We start from the raw sequence: 21,748 nt of genomic DNA on the forward strand, positions 1-21,748 counted from the left end.
TGAAAGATGGGAGGCAAATGGTACTGATAAAGCTGGAGAAATAAGAAGTCAAGTGGCAGTCTTTGTAGGCCAAAGGTAAAGAGATTTGTAGTCCAAACGTAATGAGATTTTTTTTTCTTTTTTTGAGATTTTTTTTCTTAAGGGTAATTAGAAATCATTGAAGTATTAGAGCAGGAGAGTGTCATTCTATATATATATATATATTGGCCGCACTGCGCAGCTTGTGTGATCTTAGTTCCCAACCAGGGATCGAACCTGAGGCCCTGGCAGTGGGAGCGCCAAGTCCTAACCACTGGACTGCCAGGGAATTCCCCAATTTATATTTTAAAAAGTTCACTCTGGCTACTCCAAGGAGAATGGATTGAAGGGGAGCAAGAGCAGAATTAGAGAGACAGTTGCGAAGCTACTCTCATCATTCAAGTGAGAGATGATGGGGGCTTGGCCAGGATGGTGGTGGTGGTAGTGGACATGGAAAGAGGTGGACACATTTAAGACAGCTTTTGAGGGCAGAATCTCAGGACTTAGTGTTAGACTGGATGTGGGGGAAGGAGGAGTAAGGGGGAGGGAGATCTTAAGGATGACTCCCAGGCTTGAATAATTGTGTGGATAGAGTCATTATTTTGTGTTGGGGAGAGATTTAGATTTCAGTTCTGAACACGGCAAACCTGAAATGCCTTTGAGACATTCAAGTGGAGCTGTCAAGTAGGCGGTTGGAAATACAAGCCTTGAGCCCGGAGGAGAGTCTGGGTTGGAGATATACTCTTGGGAGTCATGGGTATACATATGTATTTAAAGCTATGATATTGGATGAGATCACCAGGGAAGAAGTGTACAGAGAGCCTTAGGACCAAGGACAGGGATGGCAGTACTTAGAAGCTGCAGTGATTAGAAGGTGCCAGCCAAGACATCTGATAAAGAGGTGTCAGAGAGGTGAGAAGAAAATAAAGAGGGGCTTCCCTGGTGGCGCAGTGGTTGAGAATCTGCCTGCTAATGCAGGGGACACGGGTTTGAGCCCTGGTCTGGGAGGATCCCACATGCCCCGGAGCGACTAGGCCCGTGAGCCACAACTACTGAGCCTGCGCGTCTGGAGCCTGTGCTCCGCAACGGGAGAGGCTGCGATAGTGAGAGGTCCGCGCACCACGATGAAGAGTGGCCCTCACTCGCCACAACTAGAGAAAGCCCTCGCACAGAAACGAAGACCCAACACAGCAAAAATAAATTAATTAGTTAATAAACTCCTACCCCCAACATCTTAAAAAAATAATAAATAAATAAATAAAGGGTGATGTCTTAGAAGCTAGGAAGAAGGAAGTGGTAAACTGCTGAAAAAGGGAGTGATAAACCATTGAAAATAACTGAAAGGGCAAGCAAGATGAGAATTTAAAAGAACCCATTTAATTTAGCAACAGAGAAGTCATTGGTGTGTACAAAATCCTGCAGTGAATAAACTCATGCATATGTTTTCTCATACACACACAAAAGTCACTGTTGAGTATCAGAAGAGGAATTCTGGTGGAGAGGCTGGAGTGGAAGCCACACTGGAACAAATTGAAGAGTAAATGAGAGATGAGGAAGCAGAGATGGCGGGTGCAGAAGAGTTTGTCTGTGAATGGAGTTAGAACAATTGGGCAATAACTGAAGGTGGGTTGTGGGGGTCAAGGAAGGGTTTTCTTGAAGATGTAGATAATAGTGGGTACATGTGCCTATGGGAGTGAGCCAGCTGAGAGGAAGAATAGGATGCTTCAGAAGGGAGATGGGATGATCAAAAGAGCAAAGTCATAGAGAAAGGGGCAAGGGAGATGGTACCTAGAGTAGCATCTTCAAACTCCTTTGTGCATGTACCCTCACAAAAAAATATATTTTTAAAATGCACCCTCTTCATTTTTAGTTGATGCCTAAATTATTTCATAATGTTAAATAGTTGTAAAGGACATATTTTCTGCTTGTTGTATATTGTGTATGCTCTTTATTCATTTCTAAACTTTTTTTTTTTCTCTTGGTGTTTCGTTTTGGATAATATCTATTGCTATGTCTTCAAGTCCACTAATCCTTTTTTTTTTCCTAAAACGTCTAAACCATTGATTCCATCCAAGGATTTTTTTTTTTTAATCAGACATTTTAGTTTTCATCTCTACAAGTTCAATTTGGGTATTTAAAATAAAATATATATATATATTTTTTCTAAGTCTCTACTTAGCTATGTGAACATATGGAATAGCTATAATAATGTTTGGATGTTCTTGGCTTTGCTCTCTCAAGGACTTCCTCAAGCAGAGCATTCTCAAGTAGTCCTTTTATTTGTTTTTCAGAAAATACTGCAGAGGGAGATGCCAGAGTAGGAGTCAGAATGAAGGAAGGGTCAACTGGGAAAGCGGAGGTTGGGGAGGCGAACTTGCCGACCTAAGGCTCCTTCTTAGGCTGATGAATATGAGGAGAGGAAAATTATGAAGAAGGAAGCTCTTGAAACTGATTCCCTTAAAACTATCTGTGCCCACCTACCTTCTAGAAAGTGTTCATGTCTCTGTGGAATGCAAGCCCTAGTTGAAGGCCTCTCATGCAAAGTGTGTGAAGCCATTGCTGGGGCCATTACTGCTTCTTTCTTTGTAACAGAAGAGATGGGTTGAGAAGCCAGTAGGAGCACGGTAGGTGAGTTGGGGACTTGGTGCCTTGAAGGTGAGCACATTTCACTCTGATGCCTCTAGGTTTCTTCATGAATAATGAGTTTTTTGTCTACTGAAAGTCGGGGTGCAGGGAGGAGAAGGGCATCTGATGTCTGAAGCAGGTAGAGAAAGTATGAAATGATCATTGCAAAGAATGGAAACTAGTAACTGGAATGGAAGCTAGCTAGGCAGGGCGGAGACTGCAGGTGAGGTTGGAGGTCATGGATTCAAATCTACGTCAGTCTGCCCAGCTGAGTGATATTCGTTAGCAATCCTGAAGCTCTTGTTTGATGTTTGTGAACTTGGTAAAATGTTGATCTTTTCCCTATGTTAAGGTCTAACATGAATAACCACACAGAGGCCTCATGATAACAAGTTTATCAAGGTCCTTCCAGGGCTCTTCAGTGCAAGGTGGCTTGGGACAGCCAGCCATTTACACAGCACACAGTGGCTTTCTTTTGTTTCTCATCTTCCCAGTGAATTGAGTTACAGCTTCTTCTCTTAAGCATAAACACCACTACACCTTGAGTTACTGCTGTCCCTGTGAACAAGGGTGAGGTTAGAAACTGTAAGGAATGTCTGTTTTTCCCACCCCCAAGCAAATCTTTTTTTTTTTTTTTTTTTTTCCAAGCAAATCTTGATGCATGGCATGGGTGCCAGAGAGCTTGTCATTGCCCACGTGTATTATCAAAGGCCAAGATAAGGCCACCATGGAAGAAAAGATCAGAAACTCTCCAATATGTCCTCTTTCCTGGTACCCCTCCCCCACCTCCCTGTCTTGTCATGCGCTGGGAGAAGAAGGAGTTAGTTGGAGGGGCTGAGGGCATTTGGCTTATAAATCTCCTGTGAGATGTCTCTTTCAGAATCAGGCTCAAGCTGAGATATTGCCTAAATATCATGGTATGGGATGTGCCCGTAAAATCTAAGATTCTGCCGGTCAATTCAATCTCTAACATTGTCACCAAAGCCATGGAAAGATGGGTTTCCCCATAGTGACAAACTATTCCAAGTTACATTCTTAAAACATACGGTACATATACTCATGCTCTGGGTGTGAGTTCAAGGACCTGTGGCACAAATAGGAGAAATGACCTCAAGTCCCAAATGAGTGTTCATGCAGTGTCTCAGTGTTAAGAAAGCATTTCTCGAATTTTCCAGAGCCATCGTGAATGCTTTGACTGGTTTTCCCTTGCCTCACAGCATGCATCTAAGCCTCTCCCCACATGTGTCCAGGGCCATACACTCACTGTAACCACCCATAATGATAATAATAGATCTGCTGAAACTCAGAGGAAATAGAAAGTGCTTCAAATCCCGCTTTCCAAAGTTGGGGCTAGAGAGGCAGGCGGGATTACCCACTGCTGTGGGAAGCCTGCTCTTCGTTCGGGCCACTCTGGGTGTGAGGTGATGTTTTGGATTACCACTGGATTCTTCCAGTCCTTTGGGCCCACTGGTGTAAAGAACAAATCCAGTGGGTGCCTCGGCTTCTCTGACTCATCTGCCTTCCTGAAGGGTTGTGGCCACAGCCTGCCAGAAGGGGACCCTGCGGAGGGCCCTCAGTTGTCCCCAGATCCTTGATGCCCACCCCAGCCACCACTTCATGCTCTCTCGAACGTTTCACTGGTTGTGTTCAGGCCAGATTCCTGACGCTCCAGTCCCAGACATCAAGGTCTCCCCCTGCAAGACACGAAAGAGGGTGCAGAGGAGCAGGTCCTTTCCGTCCAGGGCCCTGCTGCCTTCCTACAACACAGGGCAGAAGAGCCGCGGTGAGTCACTGAGAGACCACTAAGATGTTGGACTCGCTTTTGAGTCAAGGCCAGACTTCTGCTTATGCTCAGTAAGAAGGGCTCACCTTGTCCTCCCTCTGGCTGATGGTCCCAGACAAGACCAGAGCTCTCTCAGCCTGGCTGTGTGATAACAGAAGGATATAGTCCATGGTGCAGAGAAGCCAGGCCAGAGAGGCTGAATTCTACTGGGACATGAAGAGAGAGGTCCCAGCGGACCTCCAGGGAGATGGTCCAAGTTAGTCCTAGTCACTCTCTCTCCTTCCTGGTGTCGGGAGTCAAATGGGTATCATTATCTTGCAAAGGAGCCGACATAACCGGTCATTTCTGCCCACGGTCTTCTGTCTCTTCCACAATGCCCACATTTTCATTGGGGTTCTGGCCTCACTTCTTATGGGTTACTCGGAGTGGGAGGTAGGGCTCAACAATATAGGAAAAAAACCCTAAAACACCCCCTGATTTGCCTCCAGCTCTGCCACAGACTGTCTCTTTGGCCCTAGAAAAGTCCCTTCCCCTCTGTGATACTCATCCATAAAATGACCTGCATCAGTGGTTTCGCATCACATTCTTCAGAGTCACCAGGAGCTTGAGGGGTTCCCCAGGGTCCCCTGAGAGGCACAGTAGAAAGGGAGGCTGACCTGGCTCTGTACTCCCCCACCCCCAGCACCCACAAGAGTGGCTGCTTTTCATCTGCTTTATATACTGTTTCCACACAAGGATTCTTTGAAGAAAGGATCCTGAGGCTCCAAAGTTTGAAAACTGCTGGAATAAATGATTGTTAAGGTCCCTTCCAGTTTGAGATACTTGGACTTCTAAAGCCCAGCTCAAGTCGTTCCTCCTCCAGGAAGCCTTCCTGGTTACCATTCCTGGGTACTTGAGCTCCAGCAATAGTCATGGTGACAGGCCTATGGCCCTCAGCACATGCTGCATGCTACTATCAGTGACCCATCGATGCCTGCATGTGTGTGTGAGCTGTTTCCCCAGCTAGAGAGTGAGCTCCTTAGGGCAGATGTCTGATTTTCCCTCCTTGCCTCTGTCCCCATGTAGTGCCATAGGCAGAGTTGGTGTTCAGTAAACTTGCTGAAGCTCCAGGTGTCGTGAGCTCTCATGTGGGAAAAAACCTTCCAGAGAGACCCTTTGCTTTGGGGAGGGGGCAGTCAGCCTTTGGTCTGCTGAGTACCCCTAGAGAGACCCGTCCTTAGGAAGCTGGGACCTTGACCTGCGAAACAGCTTCAGACTTACACACTCCTAAAGAGGGCAGCCCTGAGTTCCTGCCTTAATTGAACTCTTCTCAGCCTCTACTGCCCTCAGTGCGTCTCCTGGCAGGGACTCTCCACACATTGTGGCCACTGAAGAGGCCTCCTCCTCTTGACCCTGAACCTGGGAATCAGAACAGCCAGGATGCCTTATGGATGGTAGGCTTCTCAGCTGGAGCTGGAGGGAAGCACGAGGGAGATGGGGAGGAACTCCAGGCTTGCTCAGAACGTAGCTCTTTCTGGAGATGGAGGCCTAAAGTGAGGAAGGAGGGGAGTTTACTGAAAGGCATCTGCGAAGGCAGGTTGTTAGAGGGTGTCAGAGACCAAAGATCAAGACAGCCACAGGCCAACATCCCTGGGGCAGGTAGACAGGAGGAGAGTGGCAGTTGTGGTGGAATGAGTCAGGAAGCCTGTTCTGCCATTTACTAGCTACGCGACTTTGTGTAAATCACTTAACCTTACCTAGTCTCAATGTCTTTACCTGTAAACTGGCGGCAAGAGGACCTGACCAACTGTAGGCTACCCCACACAGAAGTGGTGAGATTCCCAGGACACGATGGGTGTGGAAGTGTTCTGCAAACTAAAAGATGCAGGACGTAAAGGATTCTTATTGTTGTTAACAGGGGAGAGGACCCTTCCATGTCAATGCAGCTCCCCATGAGGGACCATCAGCAATTTAGGGGTGCTCTGAGGCTGACCATTCCTCCTCCTCCACTTCACTGCCAGCAGCCATCTCTGCCTGGTCTTGACAAATTCCTGGTCAGACTGAGGACTGTGAGGGGCACAGGTAGTTAAGGACAGAGGGCCCAGCCCAATTCTGGCCCAGAGAGGATCCCCAAAGAGAAGGAAGTGTCCTGATAAAAAGCCTCTGAAAGGTGTGAGGTCCAGGAGGCTGCTGAGGCTTCCCAGGGCTCTTTTGGTTGGTGAGGTGCCCTGGCAGGGTCCCAAGGACTGGGTGCCTTAGTCCCACTGACCTTCTTGTCACTTGGCATGGGGGCCAGGTCAGCCTCCTCTGATATATGGAGCTACACCTGTGGCCTTCCCCATTCCAGAGGGTGGGTCCTGGTTGGCACTGTGGGGCAGACGAGCCCTTAGCAGGTCACAAGGAGAGCTTGGCGTTTCACTCCAAAGACCACCCCCCCCGTACCCCTCCACTGAATCTTCTAGATGTGGGGAGGAAGCAGAAGCCCCTACCAAGGCTGGATCATCTGGCAGGGTTTAAAATCCACAGCTGGAGAGTGAGACCCCTCCACGCTGATGTGAGGAAACACCAACAGGCTCTAGCCTGCTGCTGCCCCTGCCTTGTCACCCCCGACAGGCTCTGGGCCCCAGTCCGGCCTCTCAGGGCCCCCCTCAGCTGCTGTAGCCTGAAGTGTGGGTGCTGGGCCTGCGCACCCAAACGTCTGGCAGATCTGGCTGGCTGTTGGGCAGCACCACAGGGCTGCCATCCCCTGGCCCACCACGGCCCTTCCAGGACGAGCTGCTCTGGTGGGAGGCGGGCAGTGATGGATCGTACACGGTCTCCCTCAGCGCCAGCCACAGCGTGTCCCGCTTCCCATTCAGCTGGCCCCGCTCAGGTACTGTTTGCTCAGTTTCATCCAGGTCCTCTGGAGAGGCACCCATGGAATCTGGCACACGGGCACTGGGCTCAGAGGTGCTTAGGCAGGTCTCGTCAGAGACACTGAGCCCCTCCAGGGTGCTGGCTGAGGAGCAGAGGCAATCAGGAGGTTCTGCGACCTGGGGCTTGGGCTTGGGGGAGTGGGCTGGGGCTTCTGGTGATGCCTGCACGGGCTCAGCCTTCTGCCCTTGGGAGTCCTGCCTGGCCCGGGTTTTGGGGCTGGGGCCAGCCTGCTTATAGGGGGAGGAGGTCTGCAGGGCTGGGCACTGGCTGAAGAGCGCCTGGTGGTCCAGGAACACCTCCCTTGGGGAGGTAGGGGCTGGTGGGAGCCGGGAGCAGCAGGGGCCATCATGCAGCTGTAGATCCTCAGAGAGCACTGAGGGCCGGTGGGACAGCTTGCTGGTGGCTGTACTAGTGTCAAAGCTGGGACTCCGGCGTCGTGCCAGGGGCTGTAACTCGTACTGCTCTGGACAGGACCCAGGCGCCCCTCCCACTGGCCCTGGTCGTTGGCGGCCTGCCTTCTCCCCTCCAGGCTCCCCAGTTCCGGCGTCCCATGGCAGGTGGGCACAAGGCCAGAGGATTTGCCCACAGTTCTTCTCTGGTCCAAAGAAACAGCAGAGAGATTGGAAGAAGAAGCTGGCGAAGCCGCAGCTGACGCACTTCACCATCATGAGGACGATGCCCAGCTTGCGATAGAGCAACACCGAGGCAGGCAGCATGAGCACACCGGCTGCAAACAGGGCTGCAGCCCCCACTGCCGTGGCGCAGCTGGTCTGGCGCAGCGAGAAGGCCACGCGGCTCAGGCGGTCAGGGTGTGGGCACAGGTGATAGGAGATGCAGTAGTTGACGGTGAAGTCGACCGAGAGGCCCACAGAGGCAGAGAGAAAGAGGGCCTCAGCAGTGTTGAGCTGCCACTCGAGTAGAACCAGGAGCCCCACCGTGAGCAGCACGGTGCCTGCCACGGCTGCCACAGAGAACAGGCTAAGTGGAACATTCCAGGTGCCCAGCAGCAGTGTGGCAAAGGCCAGCGCCAGGGCCAGGCCCAGCACCACAGCAGGCTCGGTGCTCAGGCTGTGCTGCAGGCTGTACAGCTCCAGACGGCTGGTGAACCAACCCCGGCGCAGGCCGGGGGGTGCCCTGCCCAGCTCTGCTGCCAGCCAGTAGCTGACCTCAGTGTAGAAGTGGTGGGCCTGGCTGTAGTCTGGACTATACTGGAAGTTGGTCTGGAACTGCAGGACCAGGGCAGCCAGGCCGCCCTGGGTATTGAAGCGGGCTCCCAGGTCCCGGGTGCTCTCGGGGCCTTGCTCCAGAGCCATCATCTTGAGGCAGTGCAGGAAAAGCTGGGGGGGCCAGGGGAAGCCCGAGTGGCCACAGCAGAGGCCAGGCCCCAGGCGGGCGCAACCGGGGCTCTCCATCCAGCGCTGGAGGGCCTCCACGAAGCACAGCGTGGGCCAGCCCTCTGGCTGGGCCCCAAAGAAGCTCTGATTCCGAGCTCCCTGGCAGAGTGCCAGCAGCCAGCGCTGGGCCTCAGGACCGCTGGCCGAGAAGGCAGGGTCACTCACCAGAGAGCTGTTGCTGCGAGGGTCCAGGGGGTCGCCAGTGTCCACCGGCAGGATGCCCCACACCAAAACCACAGGCATGTGGCCGCCCTCACCCTGAGGCAGCCGCTCGAACAGAAACTGCTGACGGTACTCAGCGTCGAAGCGTTCGAAGGGGTGGCTGGGCCGGAAGACCTGGCCGCGGGGAGGCGGCAGCGTGGGCAGCCGCAGGCGGGGGCTGACGCCAGCGATGTAGGCGCCCCCCGCCGCCAGCGCGGCGAACCAGCAGATCCAGATGTAGCGGAACTTGATGACGCCGCAGGGCAGGAGGCGCTGGAAGAGCAGGCGCGAGGTGCTGGCGGCCGCCCTCCGAAGCCCGCGGAGCCGCCGGTGCAGCGCCAGCGCCAGTCGCCGGGGCGTGCTGCCGCCCCACGGGCCGCGCGCCCGGGCCGCACAGCCGCGCGCTAGGTAGCGCTCGTGGAGCACCGCGGAGGAAGGCAGCCAGGCCAGCGTGAGCGCCAGGTGCGCCAGCACAGCCGTGCCCATGTAGAGAGCGAAGCAGCGGACGGCGGGGAGGCGGCTCAGGTAGCTGGCGTAGAAAGCCGCGCCCGTGGTGAGGCCCGAGACTAGCAGCAGGTAGCCGAAGTGGTGCATGGTGCGGCCCACGCGCTGCGCCAGCCCCCCGGAGGGCAGCTGGCTCTTGCTGAGGCGCCAGAGGTCGAAGAAGATGAGGGTGTGGTTGGCGCAGACGCTGCTCAGCAGGACAAGGGCCGCCAGATTGACGAAGGGGAAGTAGGCCATCCGGAAGGCCACTCGGTAAAGAAAAAAGGCAAGCAGCAGGGAGCCCAGCACCCCCAGTAGCACCATGAGTGTGAGGAAGAGGGAGCGCAGGTAGAGGGCGATGCTGAGGAAGATGGCGGCCAGAGCCAGCAAGGGGTACACCGTATCCTGGGCCAGGTAGTGCCTCAGCAGCTCCTGCTTGAGGCCCAGGTCCATGCCAGTGATGGATGTGTAGTTGTCGGAGAGCCCCCAGGGCACGGCTAGGCGGTCCAGGTAGATGCCCATCATGGAGGCACCCTTCGGGGTGGGCAGGAAGAGCAGGCTGTACTTGAGGGAGGGCACCTGGTAGTCAGCCGTCTGGGGACTCAGAAAGTCCCTGTCCAGCAGGAAGTGCAGGAGTTGGTAGACAGCACTGCTCCGGGAGCACTTGGTGGGAACCTGGGCACAGCGCGGGGGTTTGTCCTTCCCGGGTCCCAGACAAGAGGGCACCAGGGCACCACGGTGATAGTAGAGGGCACAGGCCCGCAGCAGGGCCAGCGTGCGGGCTGTGTCGGCTTGAGTAGTGTCCAGGCAGGAGGAACGATTGGAGAGCACGGCCACATAGTTGCCCAGGGACCAACTGGGGCAGCACTCGTTGGCTGCTGTACGCTGGCACAGAGCCCCAAAGCTGGTATGGGAGCGGACCTATAGGACACACACAGCACGAGAGAGCTCAGGGGCAGTGCAGGGGCCCAGGTTTCCCCAGCGCTGTCCGAGGCCCTCTCACCTCCTTTCAGGCTGCAGGGCAGAGGCAGAGAGGTATCTTGACTGCCCAGCAAAACCTGACTGGTCAGGCCCAGGTTCCAGCAGCTACATCTTGACTCTGTCAAAGAGGAGCCTCAGGAATGCTGCCCCAGGCCTCTGCCTGAGAGGTCTTGCCCTAAGGGCCCCAGCAGGTCACACACCCCAACTCTGCACTGCCTGAGACAGAAGTAGGAGTGGAAGTGGCAGCCACAGATGGAACAGGGCCAAGTGTCCAGGGAACTGGACAGGTGGGAAAAGTGGAGGCCAAAACATTCCAGGATCAGGGTCACTGCCAAACCCTAGCCCCCTATCTCTGTCCACTGGTCTGCTTAAACCTTGTGAGGGATAGGGCTGTTTCTTTTTCAGACCTCATGCCTGTTTTTCTCTCCCACCCTGATGCTGACATTACAATAGCTGGTGTAGTTACAGAGAATGCTAGCCTGGGAATCAGAGGCCCTGTACTGCCGTCAACTGGATGTATGGCGTTGGGCCTGAGATCATGGTGACAATATTAACATTTATTGAGAGATCACTATTGTCAGTCATTATGCTATATTTTTTACAAATTCTACCTTGTTTCATTGTCACAACACCCCTATGAGGAAACTACCATTATTCCCATTTTATATATACAAAGACCGAGGCACCGAGAGGTTGAGAAACGTGTCTGAGGTCACACAGCCAAGGAGTATGAGAGCTGGCCTTGAATTCAGGCATCTGACTCCAGAGCACATGTTCTTCAAGCCTAGTGGTGTTCACACTGTTTTTAGTAGCGCAACTTTCTTCAGATGTTATAGCACACGGTTCTCCAGTTAGCATGACTGGATCTGCGGCGCTTGGGTTGATGGGGGCTGGGGGCCTTGGGCCGGGGCCTCCTCAACAGCTCTTGAGGCTCCTTTTCAGGACCTTTCGAAAATCCCCAGGCTCTGCAGGGTCTGTCTTCCAGCACCTGTGTCTTGGCTCTTCTGGAAATAGCTGACTCTTCTCTCCCTGCCAACCCAGAACCTCTCAGCAGGGTTGCAGTAATTTTCTAAGCAGGGAATGCTCTCTCCTAGTCCAGGCTGGGAGTCCTGGCTCAGCTGTATTTCCTTATGATCAGGTCCCTGGTGTCCCTGGTTCCCCCACCCAGCCCCTGGCACCTCCCTAGCCAGCTCACCTGATCCTGTTCCATGCGACACATGGAATGGATGGCGTGCAGGTTCCACAGGCTGCCCGCTGAGGTGGACATGAACACCAGCTGTGCATAGCTCTTCTCTGCAACACACCGCCCAGAGCTCACCCTTTGGCCCCAGGTCCTGGGCCCACCGAAGGGAAGATGCTTACCCAGGGCCATATGAGGTTTAGATTCCCAGGAGCCTGAAACCTGTGCCTGCCTGCCTGATCCTGGGCCTGCATCCCTCCCCTGTGGCACACCCCCATCCAGCTTGCCCCTACCTGGCTGGAGCACCTGAGACCTGCCTCCTCATCCCAGCTGTAACTCAACTTCCTTGGCTTGAATGTGACTGGCCAGGCTCCTTCCCCTTCTGTCTGCCCAAATTTGTTCTCCTGGGCCCTCCTGTTCTCGTAGGTGAGGAGGGGGGTAACCACCATTAAAGCCAGGAACTGGCCAGGCTGCAGCTTACCAGGGGGGCCACAGAAGAAGCTCTCCTGCCCTCTGGCCTCCAGGGGCTCCACCATCCTCCGAGGCCGGACCATGCCCTCCTGGGCACTGCTCCAGGGTGTGGGGCTCAGAGTGGTATGGGGGTTTGAGCTGAGGTAGAGAGGAAATCTATGCCAGGCCCTCTGACCTGCCTTCGGCTGCTCTCTGGAGGCCTCGTTCTTTCCCCGGTTCCCCCCAGCAGTGGAAAGATGGGAACCCATTACCTGTTCAGCTCAAGGTCTGGAGAAAGGGAAAGCAGCTTCTTGGGGCCTGTGAGGGACTGCAGCGCTCTCCAGACCACTAGCTTGCGCCCAATGTCTGTGTCCCGAGGCTCAAAGCCCTGCAGGGGGGAGGGCAGAGAAGATCAGGCCAGCAGGAGGGGGAGTTCTCCTTCTCCCTTCTCGGCTCTGCCCCTTTGGGTCCCTGGAGCAGGGAAGGCTGGCCCGCCTGCCTGGATTGTTGGACACGAGGATCACCTCTATACCATCTCCCAGCTCTCTCTGGAGAGCCCACTGCTGCCTCCCCACTCCCAGCTGCGCCACTCCCATTTTCTGCCCCAGACTGAGCTGAGGTGGCCAGGCCTGGGGGCCCATCCCTCCCCTTGGTTCCTCACCAGTAAGGGCTTGGAGAAATCGGGTAGCTGGCCCCCCAGCAGTCCAGCCAGGGTGCAGAGGAGGATGACAGCCAGACACAGCAGCAGCACGGCCACTGGCCACTCAGCAATCAGCTGGGAATAGCTGGGAAAGAGGAAGAGATCCCACATGAATTAGCGTTGGGTGTGATATAGCAGGGAATGCGGGAGCTTAGAAGCCACCAACAAGGGATGGTGGGGCTAAACTGGGCACTGGCCTGGTGACCCCTAGGGCTCCAGAGAAGGCCCAGGCCTACCTCTTTGGCATCTGGAAGGCCCGTACCTGCCTGTGGAAGAGAAGAAAAGACACTTGCTTGCTAGAGTCCTCTTGTAGGGTGGGAGGTTGGGATGGGGGTGGAGGATAGAGGAAGATGGCATCAACCCTTTTAGGCTTTCCCATTCCCAAGCTCCAATGCTTCCTTCCTCTTCCATCCAGGCTGCCTCCTCCATCAGACGCAGGGGACATCCTGGGCTGCCTCCTAGTGAAGGAGTCCAGAGCCTGGGGAGTGGGGTGGTGGGGGGGGGTCGACCCCACTTTTAAGCCCTGCCCGGGCTTCCCTGGTGGCGCAGTGGTAGAGAGTCCGCCTGCCGATGCAGGGGACACGGGTTCGTGCCCCGGTCCGGGAAGATCCCACATGCCGCAGAGCGGCTAGGCCCGTGAGCCATGGCTGCTGAGCCTGCGCGTCCGGAGCCTGTGCTCCGCAACGGGAGAGGCCACAACAGTGAGAGGCCCGCGTACCGCAAAAAAAAAAAAAAAAAAAAAAAAAAAAGCCCTGCCCCACCTTCCAGGGCAGCTGGCAGGCTGCTGGACCCCTCCTTACCTGACGCTGACCACATGGTGCTGCACAGATGCTGGCTTCCAGGCCCCATCATGCTGTGAGGGGGCTGGGGAAGGGCTGAGGCTGGAGCCATGGGAGCACAGCGCTGCCCGGTCCCCAAGCCCTGGAAGGGAGCTGCCCCCCCGGTATTCCTGTGGTGCCCGGGGATAGGTAAAGTGGGTAGGGGCCAAGGGGCTGGATGGGCCCACAGGATGAAGGGTGGAAGTTGCTGGTGGGGGTCCTGAAGAACTGGAAGGGTCCTCAAGGGGGCAGCTGTGGAGGGCGCAGCTTCTCTCTGGGCTTGCCTCAGGGGCCACAGCCTTGCTCTGGGACCTGGGGAGAGAGGAGACAGGGAAAAAGAGGGTGGGAGACAGCGGTGGTCCACACAGTGCGGCAGCCTTGCTCAGTGAGCTGAGACGGACGGAGCTCAGGCTGTTCTATTCCTAGGCCTGGGGAGAGGCAAGGAGGGTGGAGGCTCTGGGTCTACACTCCCAGCCTACTTCTTGGGGTTCACTGTCTCATTCACGCATCTGCCCCTGCACCTCAAAACACATATGATCTTATTTACTCCTTTAAAAACCATACCGGGGAAGTACTTTCCTTCTTTTATAGATTTGAAAACTGAGAAGAGCTGGGCCTTGAACCCAGTTCTGACTTGCAGCCCTGTGCTCTTTCTGCTGTAGTTGTCCTTCATCCTCTTGTCAGACGTTTATTGAGCACCTGCTGCACTTTTGTTCCCACCTTAGAGCCTCTAAGCTTTCTTTGCCCTCTGCTTGGGATGTTCCTCCCCAGATAATTGCACGGCTCACATCATTACCTTCTTAGAGAAGCCCTCCCTGACTACCCTCTCTAAATAATCATCCACCAACTCCTATCCCCCTACCTACTCTATATTTCTTCCTAGCATTTTCCACAACTGGACGTTGTATTATATATTGTCATGTTTACTGCCTGTCTCTCCTATGGAACGTGATCTCCGGGAGAGCAGGGCCTGGTGCATTTGTTCATCTGTGTCCCCAGTGCCTTGAGCAGCACCTTGCACACCGAAGGTGCCCCAGGGATGTTTGCTGAGTGAAGGCTGAGTGCTGGACGGGCTGCTAATAGTGGTGCCAGGATGAATAAAGCCCAGTCCTTGTCCTCCAAGCACTCATGGTAGGTGGGCGATGTGCAGGGGCCACCATGTTGAGTGTTGTGAGAGGGGAAGTCACACAGGGCTGAAGGCGCCCAGAGGAGGGCCCAACTTTGACAGGGGTGGGGGGGTCAGGGAAAGCTTTGCAGAGGCAACCACTTCCTTTTCACCAAGCCTGGGCCTTGGGGCAGGAGGTTTGCTCTGCAACGGTGTGCACGGTTGGGAGAGGGAGTTGGGACCCCCAAGGAGCTTGCCAGGGAGGAGTCAGCAATAGATTCCTCTTTCCAAACTATGCATGAGGGCAGCACTCTGTGCATGGACCCAGCCCCACTCCTTGGGTGCAGGCAGAGGCGGAGTCCCACCCCAGGGGCAGGATTGCCAGACCTGGGGTAGGAGAAGATGGCCACAGAACAGAGTGCCTGAGGGCCATGGCGGGTTCCCAAGGGGTTCTGGGCCCTCCAGCGAGTCTCCTTTCTTCCATCCGCCTGCTACAACTTGCATAGCTCCCATGGGAGAGCCAGGTCTATGCCGAGCAAACCCTGGCTTCCAGTCTTGCCTGCTGCACTGCTGAAGGGGCCGTGGGCCAGAGTCCTGGCTGTGGTGGCACGTGGACATTGCCCACAGAGGCTGGGTTCTGCCCAGAGACCAAGTAGAGGACCTGGAAAGAATAGGCAAGCTCCTCCTCTTCCTCCCAGAAGGCTGGATGGCAGACAGTCAGGGGGTGGGGTATAATTCTCATGCTTGGACTAAAATAGGGGAGCAGTGGAGGTGGGATCCTGGCTCCATCATCCTTTAACTCTGGGGTCTTGGGAAAGACACACAATTCTTGGAGCATTGGCATCCTTGTCTGCTGAGTGAGGGTACGATGATAACGCCTCCCTCTCAGGTTTAGTATGGGCATTAACTGAGGTAACACATGTGAGGTGCCTGGCGTGGAGCCTGGCATGTGGAAGACATTTACTTTCCTGCCTCTTCCCACACTCAGTGCTGCAGGGAGTGTGCAGTTTAAGAAGTATATTTATATTTACAATTCGACCTCTTTAGGCACCTCAGATAATATATCTCCATTTGAGAACTTCTCACACCTTGAGAATCTCACTACATATATAATTATAAGTACTTTTCTTTTTGTTATTCAGAAGCAGCATCAGAATTTGTTTCATGATTTAAACCACTGATATTTTTTTTCTTACTAACTCAACACTTAGAAAAATAGGAATTTGACTAAACTTGTTCTCAAGCAAGACCACAGAATACCCCATAAAGTTAATGACACAGCAACCAGTGTCCTTGCAGATAACACAGCTTATGGGCCCATCACCATGGGCCAAATGGAAGCTGGAAAAATGACCAGGGTTCATGTGTATAAGTGTGGACATCTACTTCTTTAAGATTTTTATTCTGCAGGTCTTTTTTGAGCACCTGCCACATGCTGGGCACTGTGCTTGGTCTGGGTTGGATCCTGAAGGCATGAAGGTGACCCATTAGTCTTGGTCTCCCTCTTTAGAGCAGGGCCTGCTTTCCGCAGTCAGGAGGGTGGGGCAGCCAGGGTGCCTATTTCAGCTGCGCATGGTCTTAGAGCACTCACTGAGCTTTGGGCTTATCCTAGGAGCCAGGCCTCCACTTGGAGTGTCAGTTTCTTTTTCATTAAGGGAAGCCAGCACTCCAGGCCGTGCTGGCAGAGAACAGGAACTCCAGTTGTCCTTAACCAGTCTACCAAATCTCATAAGCCACCCCCTTCCTTAGCAGGCTCCTGTTCAAGGGGGATTCCAGCATCCACCATTGGTTTGCTTCTACTGGGGTGTCCCTGGCCCCAGCCCCTTCCTCTCAATCCCTTCTATCCCTCTCCAGGGACCTAGGATCAGCTGCTCCCAAATCTCACCCTTCATGACCGTGCCCATCATTGTGAATGTGGCAGAATTTGAAACTTTCCACATTCCGACTGCTGTAGAACCGGGAGTTTGTCTTGACCCTCCCAAGGAGAAGAGGCAAACTGTTCTCAGAATAAAAGCTTTCTCCTGCCAGCCCCTGCTGCCTTCTGTTTTCGGAAGACCTAGTAATAGTTAAGCACCCCTCGCCTTGCCTCCCCAGGGGGCTTTCATTCTCACCCTCTCAGTTCCATGGCTCTGACTAGGATGAGCGATTTCCTGGGCCACCTGCCTGGGCCCACCGGTCTGCAAGCTAAGTGATTGGGGCAGGCAGGTAGGTTAATGGAAAGTGATGACACAGGCCTCACTCATGGCCAAAGTCACAGCAGTCAGGGCCTGGCTAATAGTGCCCCAGACACCTCTCTTGGGAGCCCCGTGAGCGGAAAATATACATGTGTATTAACCATGCCCCCAAGTCCACAGACACGTAGCCATATGGACATCCATGTGACCCTGCGAAGTGGCCAGGACAGATGAGGGAGCAATTCACGCCACTAGGAAAATAAAAAGGTAATTTTAAAAACACAAAGAATGGGGCTTCCCTGGTGGCGCAGTGGTTGAGAGTCCTCCTGCCGATGCAGGGGACATGGGTTCGTGCCCCGGCCCGGGAGGATCCCACATGCTGTGGAGCGGCTGGGCCCGTGAGCCATGGCCGCTGAGCCTGTGCGTCCGGAGCCTGTGCTCTGCAACGGGAGAGGCCACAACAGTGAGAGGCCCGCGTATCGCAAAAAAAAAAAAAACACAAAGAATGAACTATTTCAAATTGCCCTGTTGTCAATGCATTAGTAAAGGGGTGTGTGTGTGTGCGCGCACGTACGCGCTATCTTATTCACTCCCCAGAGTGCTACTTAGTTCAGCAGGAATGTATTTTTGTTTCTTGGATTGAAATGAATCCCTTTGCCTGATTTGTCCAGGGTCTCTGGGTAAGTGCAGAGAGGGGCCAGAGGTCTCAGGGAGTTGCTAGAAGAGAGCAAGTGATTCCTGTGCCCAAGTATGACCCACACGTGCAGGGGAAGTGAGCAGACCAGACAGGGCTGATCCTTGGCAAAATATCCAAGGTAGCAAATGACTCTCCAGTCCCTTCTAGGGATGCTCCTGGCCCCTGCCCTGTCCTGTCACTGTCTCTGCCTTGTCCATACTTGGCTTTTTGGTCAAGCCATAGTTCCAGGCAGCCCCCTGGTCCAGGGAACACATTAATCCTGTGTACCATCCCGTTGAAGAAAGTTCTGTGGCTTTCAGACTGAAACGTGGCTAAATCTACCCAGGCTGATGTGTCAACATAGTGGGAAGAAAACATTTCCCTCCACTTGTGGGGTCTCCTCTTCACTCAGGTACAGAATGCACATTTTAACTGGGGCAGTCTGAAGACAATGTGTCCACCTCTGCTTTTGCCCCCAAAGAACGCTTCCTATTTCAGTCCAGGCAGGAGAGAGAGGCGGTGTCATGTCAGGTGAGGGATTCTGGGGGCGGCAGACCAGGCAGGGCACAGAAATTGCACCATATTGCTACCTGGCTGGGCTGTTCCCTCACACATATGGTGGAGGAAGGGAGAGGAGAGGCACCAAGATCTGGGCCCGCAGCGGGAAGATGTTCCTTCTGTCCCGCCAGCCTGGTGCTCCTTCAGGGACGGTACTGACCGCAGCCTGAGCCTCAGAGCCTGCCCACGCAGCGCCTCAGAAGAGTGCAGGTGGCTGCCACACGTGGGGACTCGAGCCTACACGTGCGCAGCTGGCCATGTGGGGCAGACTGGAGACAGACGGTGATGGACAAAGACAGATCCTACCTAGCTTGGAGACCGAGTGTTTGCCCTCCCCCCAGGACACACCTTGGCGAGTCTCCCGTCTACAGTACACGCGCACCCTCGACCACATTGACTCGCTGGAACCCGGACTGAGGTTGCTGCAGGCTTGGGGCTTACAGAGAAGACGCGGGGGCAGGGCCTAGAGGGAGGGGCTCTGGAGGCCGGAGGGGCTGGGGATACCGGGGCCTTAGAGGAAAGGTAGGAACAGTGGGTGGGGCAGGTCCTGGGGGCGGTGAGGGCTAAGCGGGCTGACAGTAGGGGGTATCGGGAGAGAGAAAATTGACCCGGCAGAATGAGGGCGTGGCCAGGGGGCAGGGAGTCTGGAGGCCCCAGAGGGGCTCTGGGAGGGGCTGGGGACTGAATGGGACGACATATGGCGGCTATTGGGGATACCTGGGGCGGGGATTCTGGGAAGGTCTGCGAGCTGGGTCTGCGGAGCAGTCCGCCCCTACCTGTCCGGGGACCTGCCGTCTGGAGCCAAAGGCTCCCCCTCGGGCCGCTGCTCCCCTTCCGGACCCGGGCCGGGAGCCGGATCGTTGCTGCCGCTGCCGCTACCGCCGTCCATGCCCGTGGGCGGCGCCGCTGTCCGGGCGCTGGTGCTGAAGCAGCGGCGGCGGCGGCGGCGGCGGCGGCGGCGGCGGCGGCGGCGGCGGCGGCGGCGGCGGCGGCGGCGGCGGCGGCGGCGGCGGCGGCGGCGGCGGCGGCGGCGGCGGCGGCGGCGGCGGCGGCGGCGGCGGCGGGCTCCTGCGCACGCGTCGACGCCAAGCGGGTCGACCGCTGGGCGGGGCCGATGAGGAGCCCAGCCAATGGGCGCGGCACCGGGGGGCGGGGACAGGGGCTTACCGCCGCGCCGCTGCCCGAAGGCTCGCTGTCTTTAAGACCCCCGGGCTGGAGTTGTGGGCTCTTCTACTCAGGCCAGGTCTGAGAGCTGCTGTTAGGAGTCTGTGCAGTAGTTCTCACATCGGCCTTTCCTGGGGGGGCATCCGTCTTCCCGCGAGGGACCAGGAAACGCGACCCCAGGCACCGTGTAAAGAGCCTCATAACTTGTAACACAGACTCTTCCAGCCCCAAAGAGGGAGCAGCTCCATACCGGCACTTCACTGCTCCGGACGCTGAGGGGTTGAGAGGTTGGGCTACTTTTAGACTCACATTTCTCTCGGCTCCGTTCAGCGTCCCCCCTTTCCTTCCCAGTAAGGCTAGGCACCTGCTCAAGTTGGGTCTTCACGTTGGTCTGGACCTGGGTCTGCACCCCTCAGTTGTGGAGCCTGGATTCTGTTATTCAAGTGCAGAATATGGCCGGGGAGAGGGACAAGAGAGACACTCAGAGAAGCTCCAACTCTCTCTTATAACCACCCCACTTCAGCCTGGAAGGTACCCAATAGCCACTCATTCCAGGGAGCTTGCTGCTTCCCCTGTCAAGGAATGGCTGTGAGAGACGGGCGGTGTGATGGGCGGTGGAGAGGCCGGGCTAGAGGGCTGTTACCACAGATCTAGAACAGATACGGGCCCTGTGAGAAGCCTGGGAGTTGGGGAGCGGAGAGGATCCCAGACGTGGAATTTGGATGCGAAGAAGAGGTTTTACAGTAAGCAGACTCTCTGTGTGTGTGGTAGGTGCCTTGGCTGAAGCATGCGGCTGGGGAGAGAGTCAGAACCCAGGAGTGTTTGGACTATGGGTATCCCTAAATTGTGTGCAAACCGTGTACAAGGCATAGACCAGTAGGCACGAGGGTGGGAGAGTCTAGAGGTGTAGAAGTGGTGGCCCTGCCCTGAGTAGCTTAGTTTGGTGAGAGAGATAAAACGCCAGCCCGTTAATTGATGCCAACTGGGTAGGGTGTGGTTGGGCCCATGTGATGGTCGATAGGAGCTGCAGAGGAGGGGGCAGTGTGCAAAGACAGAGAGGACCTCACTCATCCTAATGGGCTTTAGGGAAGCCTTCATGTTGATGGTGGAGCTTCAGCTGGCTTGGAAGGAAGGCATTCCTGACCTGGGGGTGAGGTGGAGGTGGCGGTGGGGAAACTGTGCAAAGTTTAAGAGGCTGGAAATTTCTATGTGTTTTCAGGGGATAGTGAGAAATAACAACTGGAGAGTTAGGGATCCATTGAAGGCTTCTGACCTGTAGGGTGAGGCATGTAAGATGGAACCTTGGAAGGCCCACCAGGTCTGGGTATATATGATGGGATAGATGTGATGAGACCATACTTGAGATTGAGACCCTTTGATGGGGGGTGAGGCAGAAGTGAAAACAAAAGGAGGGGTGACCTTATTCAACCGTATGCTATGGACACTACTGACAATGCCTGACTGGGTGCCGATTTTCACAACTAGGGAACTCAGAGACCACTGGGCCCCGAGTGCCAGTTTGGATGTGAAGGAAGATAGGCTCTTTTAAGAGTAGAACATGGCCTCCTGAGGAGACTGTTTATTAGATCCAGAAGATTCTGGTTCAGGCCCCATGCCAGGTCATGCTCTCCATTCTTATGTCCTGTTTCTTCTGCTTCCTCAGTGATGTGGGCCAGTGGGGTGCCCACAGGGCCCTGGGGGGTGGCCCTGCATAGGACAGTGCCCTGGTTCAGGGTGGGAACCTGGAGGATGGTTGCCATGCCAGGGGGTGCCTACCACCATGGCAGTGCCCAGGGCCAGGGCCGTGACCATGCCCGCCACCATGGCAGGGCCCCTGTGGAAAGCCGGATGAACAATATTAGAGTCAGAGGTCAGTGCCAATCTTACCTGCAGTCAACTCTCCCTCTCCCTTCCCCTTCCCCATCTCCAGCCCCTACTCTAGAGGACTCAGGATTCCTGGGCACTAGCAGGGGCTCACTGTGGAGGTCAGGAGACAGGGATAGCAAGTGACTGCTCCTAGCCCTGGGCCTTTTGCCTTGATGAAACCAGAGCACAGAGCAGACACAAGGGGAGGAACCTAGATCCATTGGGTTCCATTCCTTTAGCTGAGATATGACTCCCAGTCTCTGGACCTCAGTTTATTTTATCTGCAACGAAGAAGCAGAATTATCTCATCTTCTCTCTTCCCTCACCCAGGAACCCATGCAGAGTGATTAGAGGTTTTGCCATGCTGACTACTTAGAAGTGAACATGGGGCTGGGGGAGGCTACAGAGGAACACAGTGAGGGCCAGGGGCAAGGAGGAGACAGGAGGCAGGGTGAGGGGAGATGCGGGAGCCAAGGAGAAGGAGAGGCAGCTGGAGGGTGGGAGGAGACAAAGGTAGGAGGTGACAAGGTAAGGATGTGCTTGTTCTCTATGTAGGTAGTGTATGCAGGTACAAGGCTATGTGCTGCATTTACATACACATAGCTATGTCTGCATACATGTGCATGGGTGGGCGCCTATACATGCCTGCTGTGTGCACAGATACATGTGTATGGGTG

General features: G+C 55.0%; 1 protein-coding gene across 2 annotated transcripts; it reads right to left on the bottom strand.

Annotated features, from left to right (window-relative positions):
• Nucleotides 1–713: 713 nt before the first annotated feature.
• DISP2 (dispatched RND transporter family member 2) lies at nucleotides 714–18,977 on the bottom strand. Of its 2 annotated transcripts, XR_016392123.1 has the most exons (9): nucleotides 18,818–18,977; nucleotides 13,511–13,840; nucleotides 12,947–12,976; nucleotides 12,672–12,795; nucleotides 12,283–12,398; nucleotides 12,042–12,169; nucleotides 11,576–11,673; nucleotides 4,246–10,320; nucleotides 714–3,201 (listed from the first exon to the last, which is right to left on the bottom strand). XR_016392123.1 is itself a non-coding variant. In XM_022587472.3 (8 exons), the coding sequence occupies exons 1-8, from the start codon at nucleotides 18,928–18,930 to the stop codon at nucleotides 7,054–7,056; spliced, it is 4,206 nt and encodes a 1,401-aa protein (XP_022443180.1). In that variant the 5' UTR covers nucleotides 18,931–18,977; the 3' UTR covers nucleotides 3,243–7,053. The 2 variants fall into 2 exon arrangements, 1 of the variants encoding a protein (XP_022443180.1); XM_022587472.3 differs by lacking the exon at nucleotides 714–3,201 and having other exon boundaries at nucleotides 3,243–10,320.
• Between the last annotated feature and the right edge of the window lie 2,771 nt (nucleotides 18,978–21,748).

This window comes from Delphinapterus leucas, chromosome 2 (genome assembly GCF_059928025.1).
Source record: "Delphinapterus leucas isolate spDelLeu-1000000601 "Yukka" chromosome 2, BTC_Dleu_Yukka2, whole genome shotgun sequence".
In the NCBI taxonomy this organism is placed as follows: Eukaryota; Metazoa; Chordata; class Mammalia; order Artiodactyla; family Monodontidae; genus Delphinapterus; species Delphinapterus leucas.

What these genes read in the sequence shown, in the direction of transcription:
- DISP2 (XM_022587472.3), bottom strand. Translation starts at nt 18,930, where the DNA reads ATGGACGGCGGTAGCGGCAGCGGCAGCAACGATCCGGCTCCCGGCCCG. An exon ending in CACCATGTGGTCAGCGTCAG is followed by an intron (nt 12,977 to 13,510) that starts GTAAGGAGGGGT and finishes TCTCTTCCACAG; the next exon opens with GCAGGTACGGGCCTTCCAGA. An exon ending in CCAGACCTTGAGCTGAACAG is followed by an intron (nt 12,170 to 12,282) that starts GTAATGGGTTCC and finishes TCTCTACCTCAG; the next exon opens with CTCAAACCCCCATACCACTC.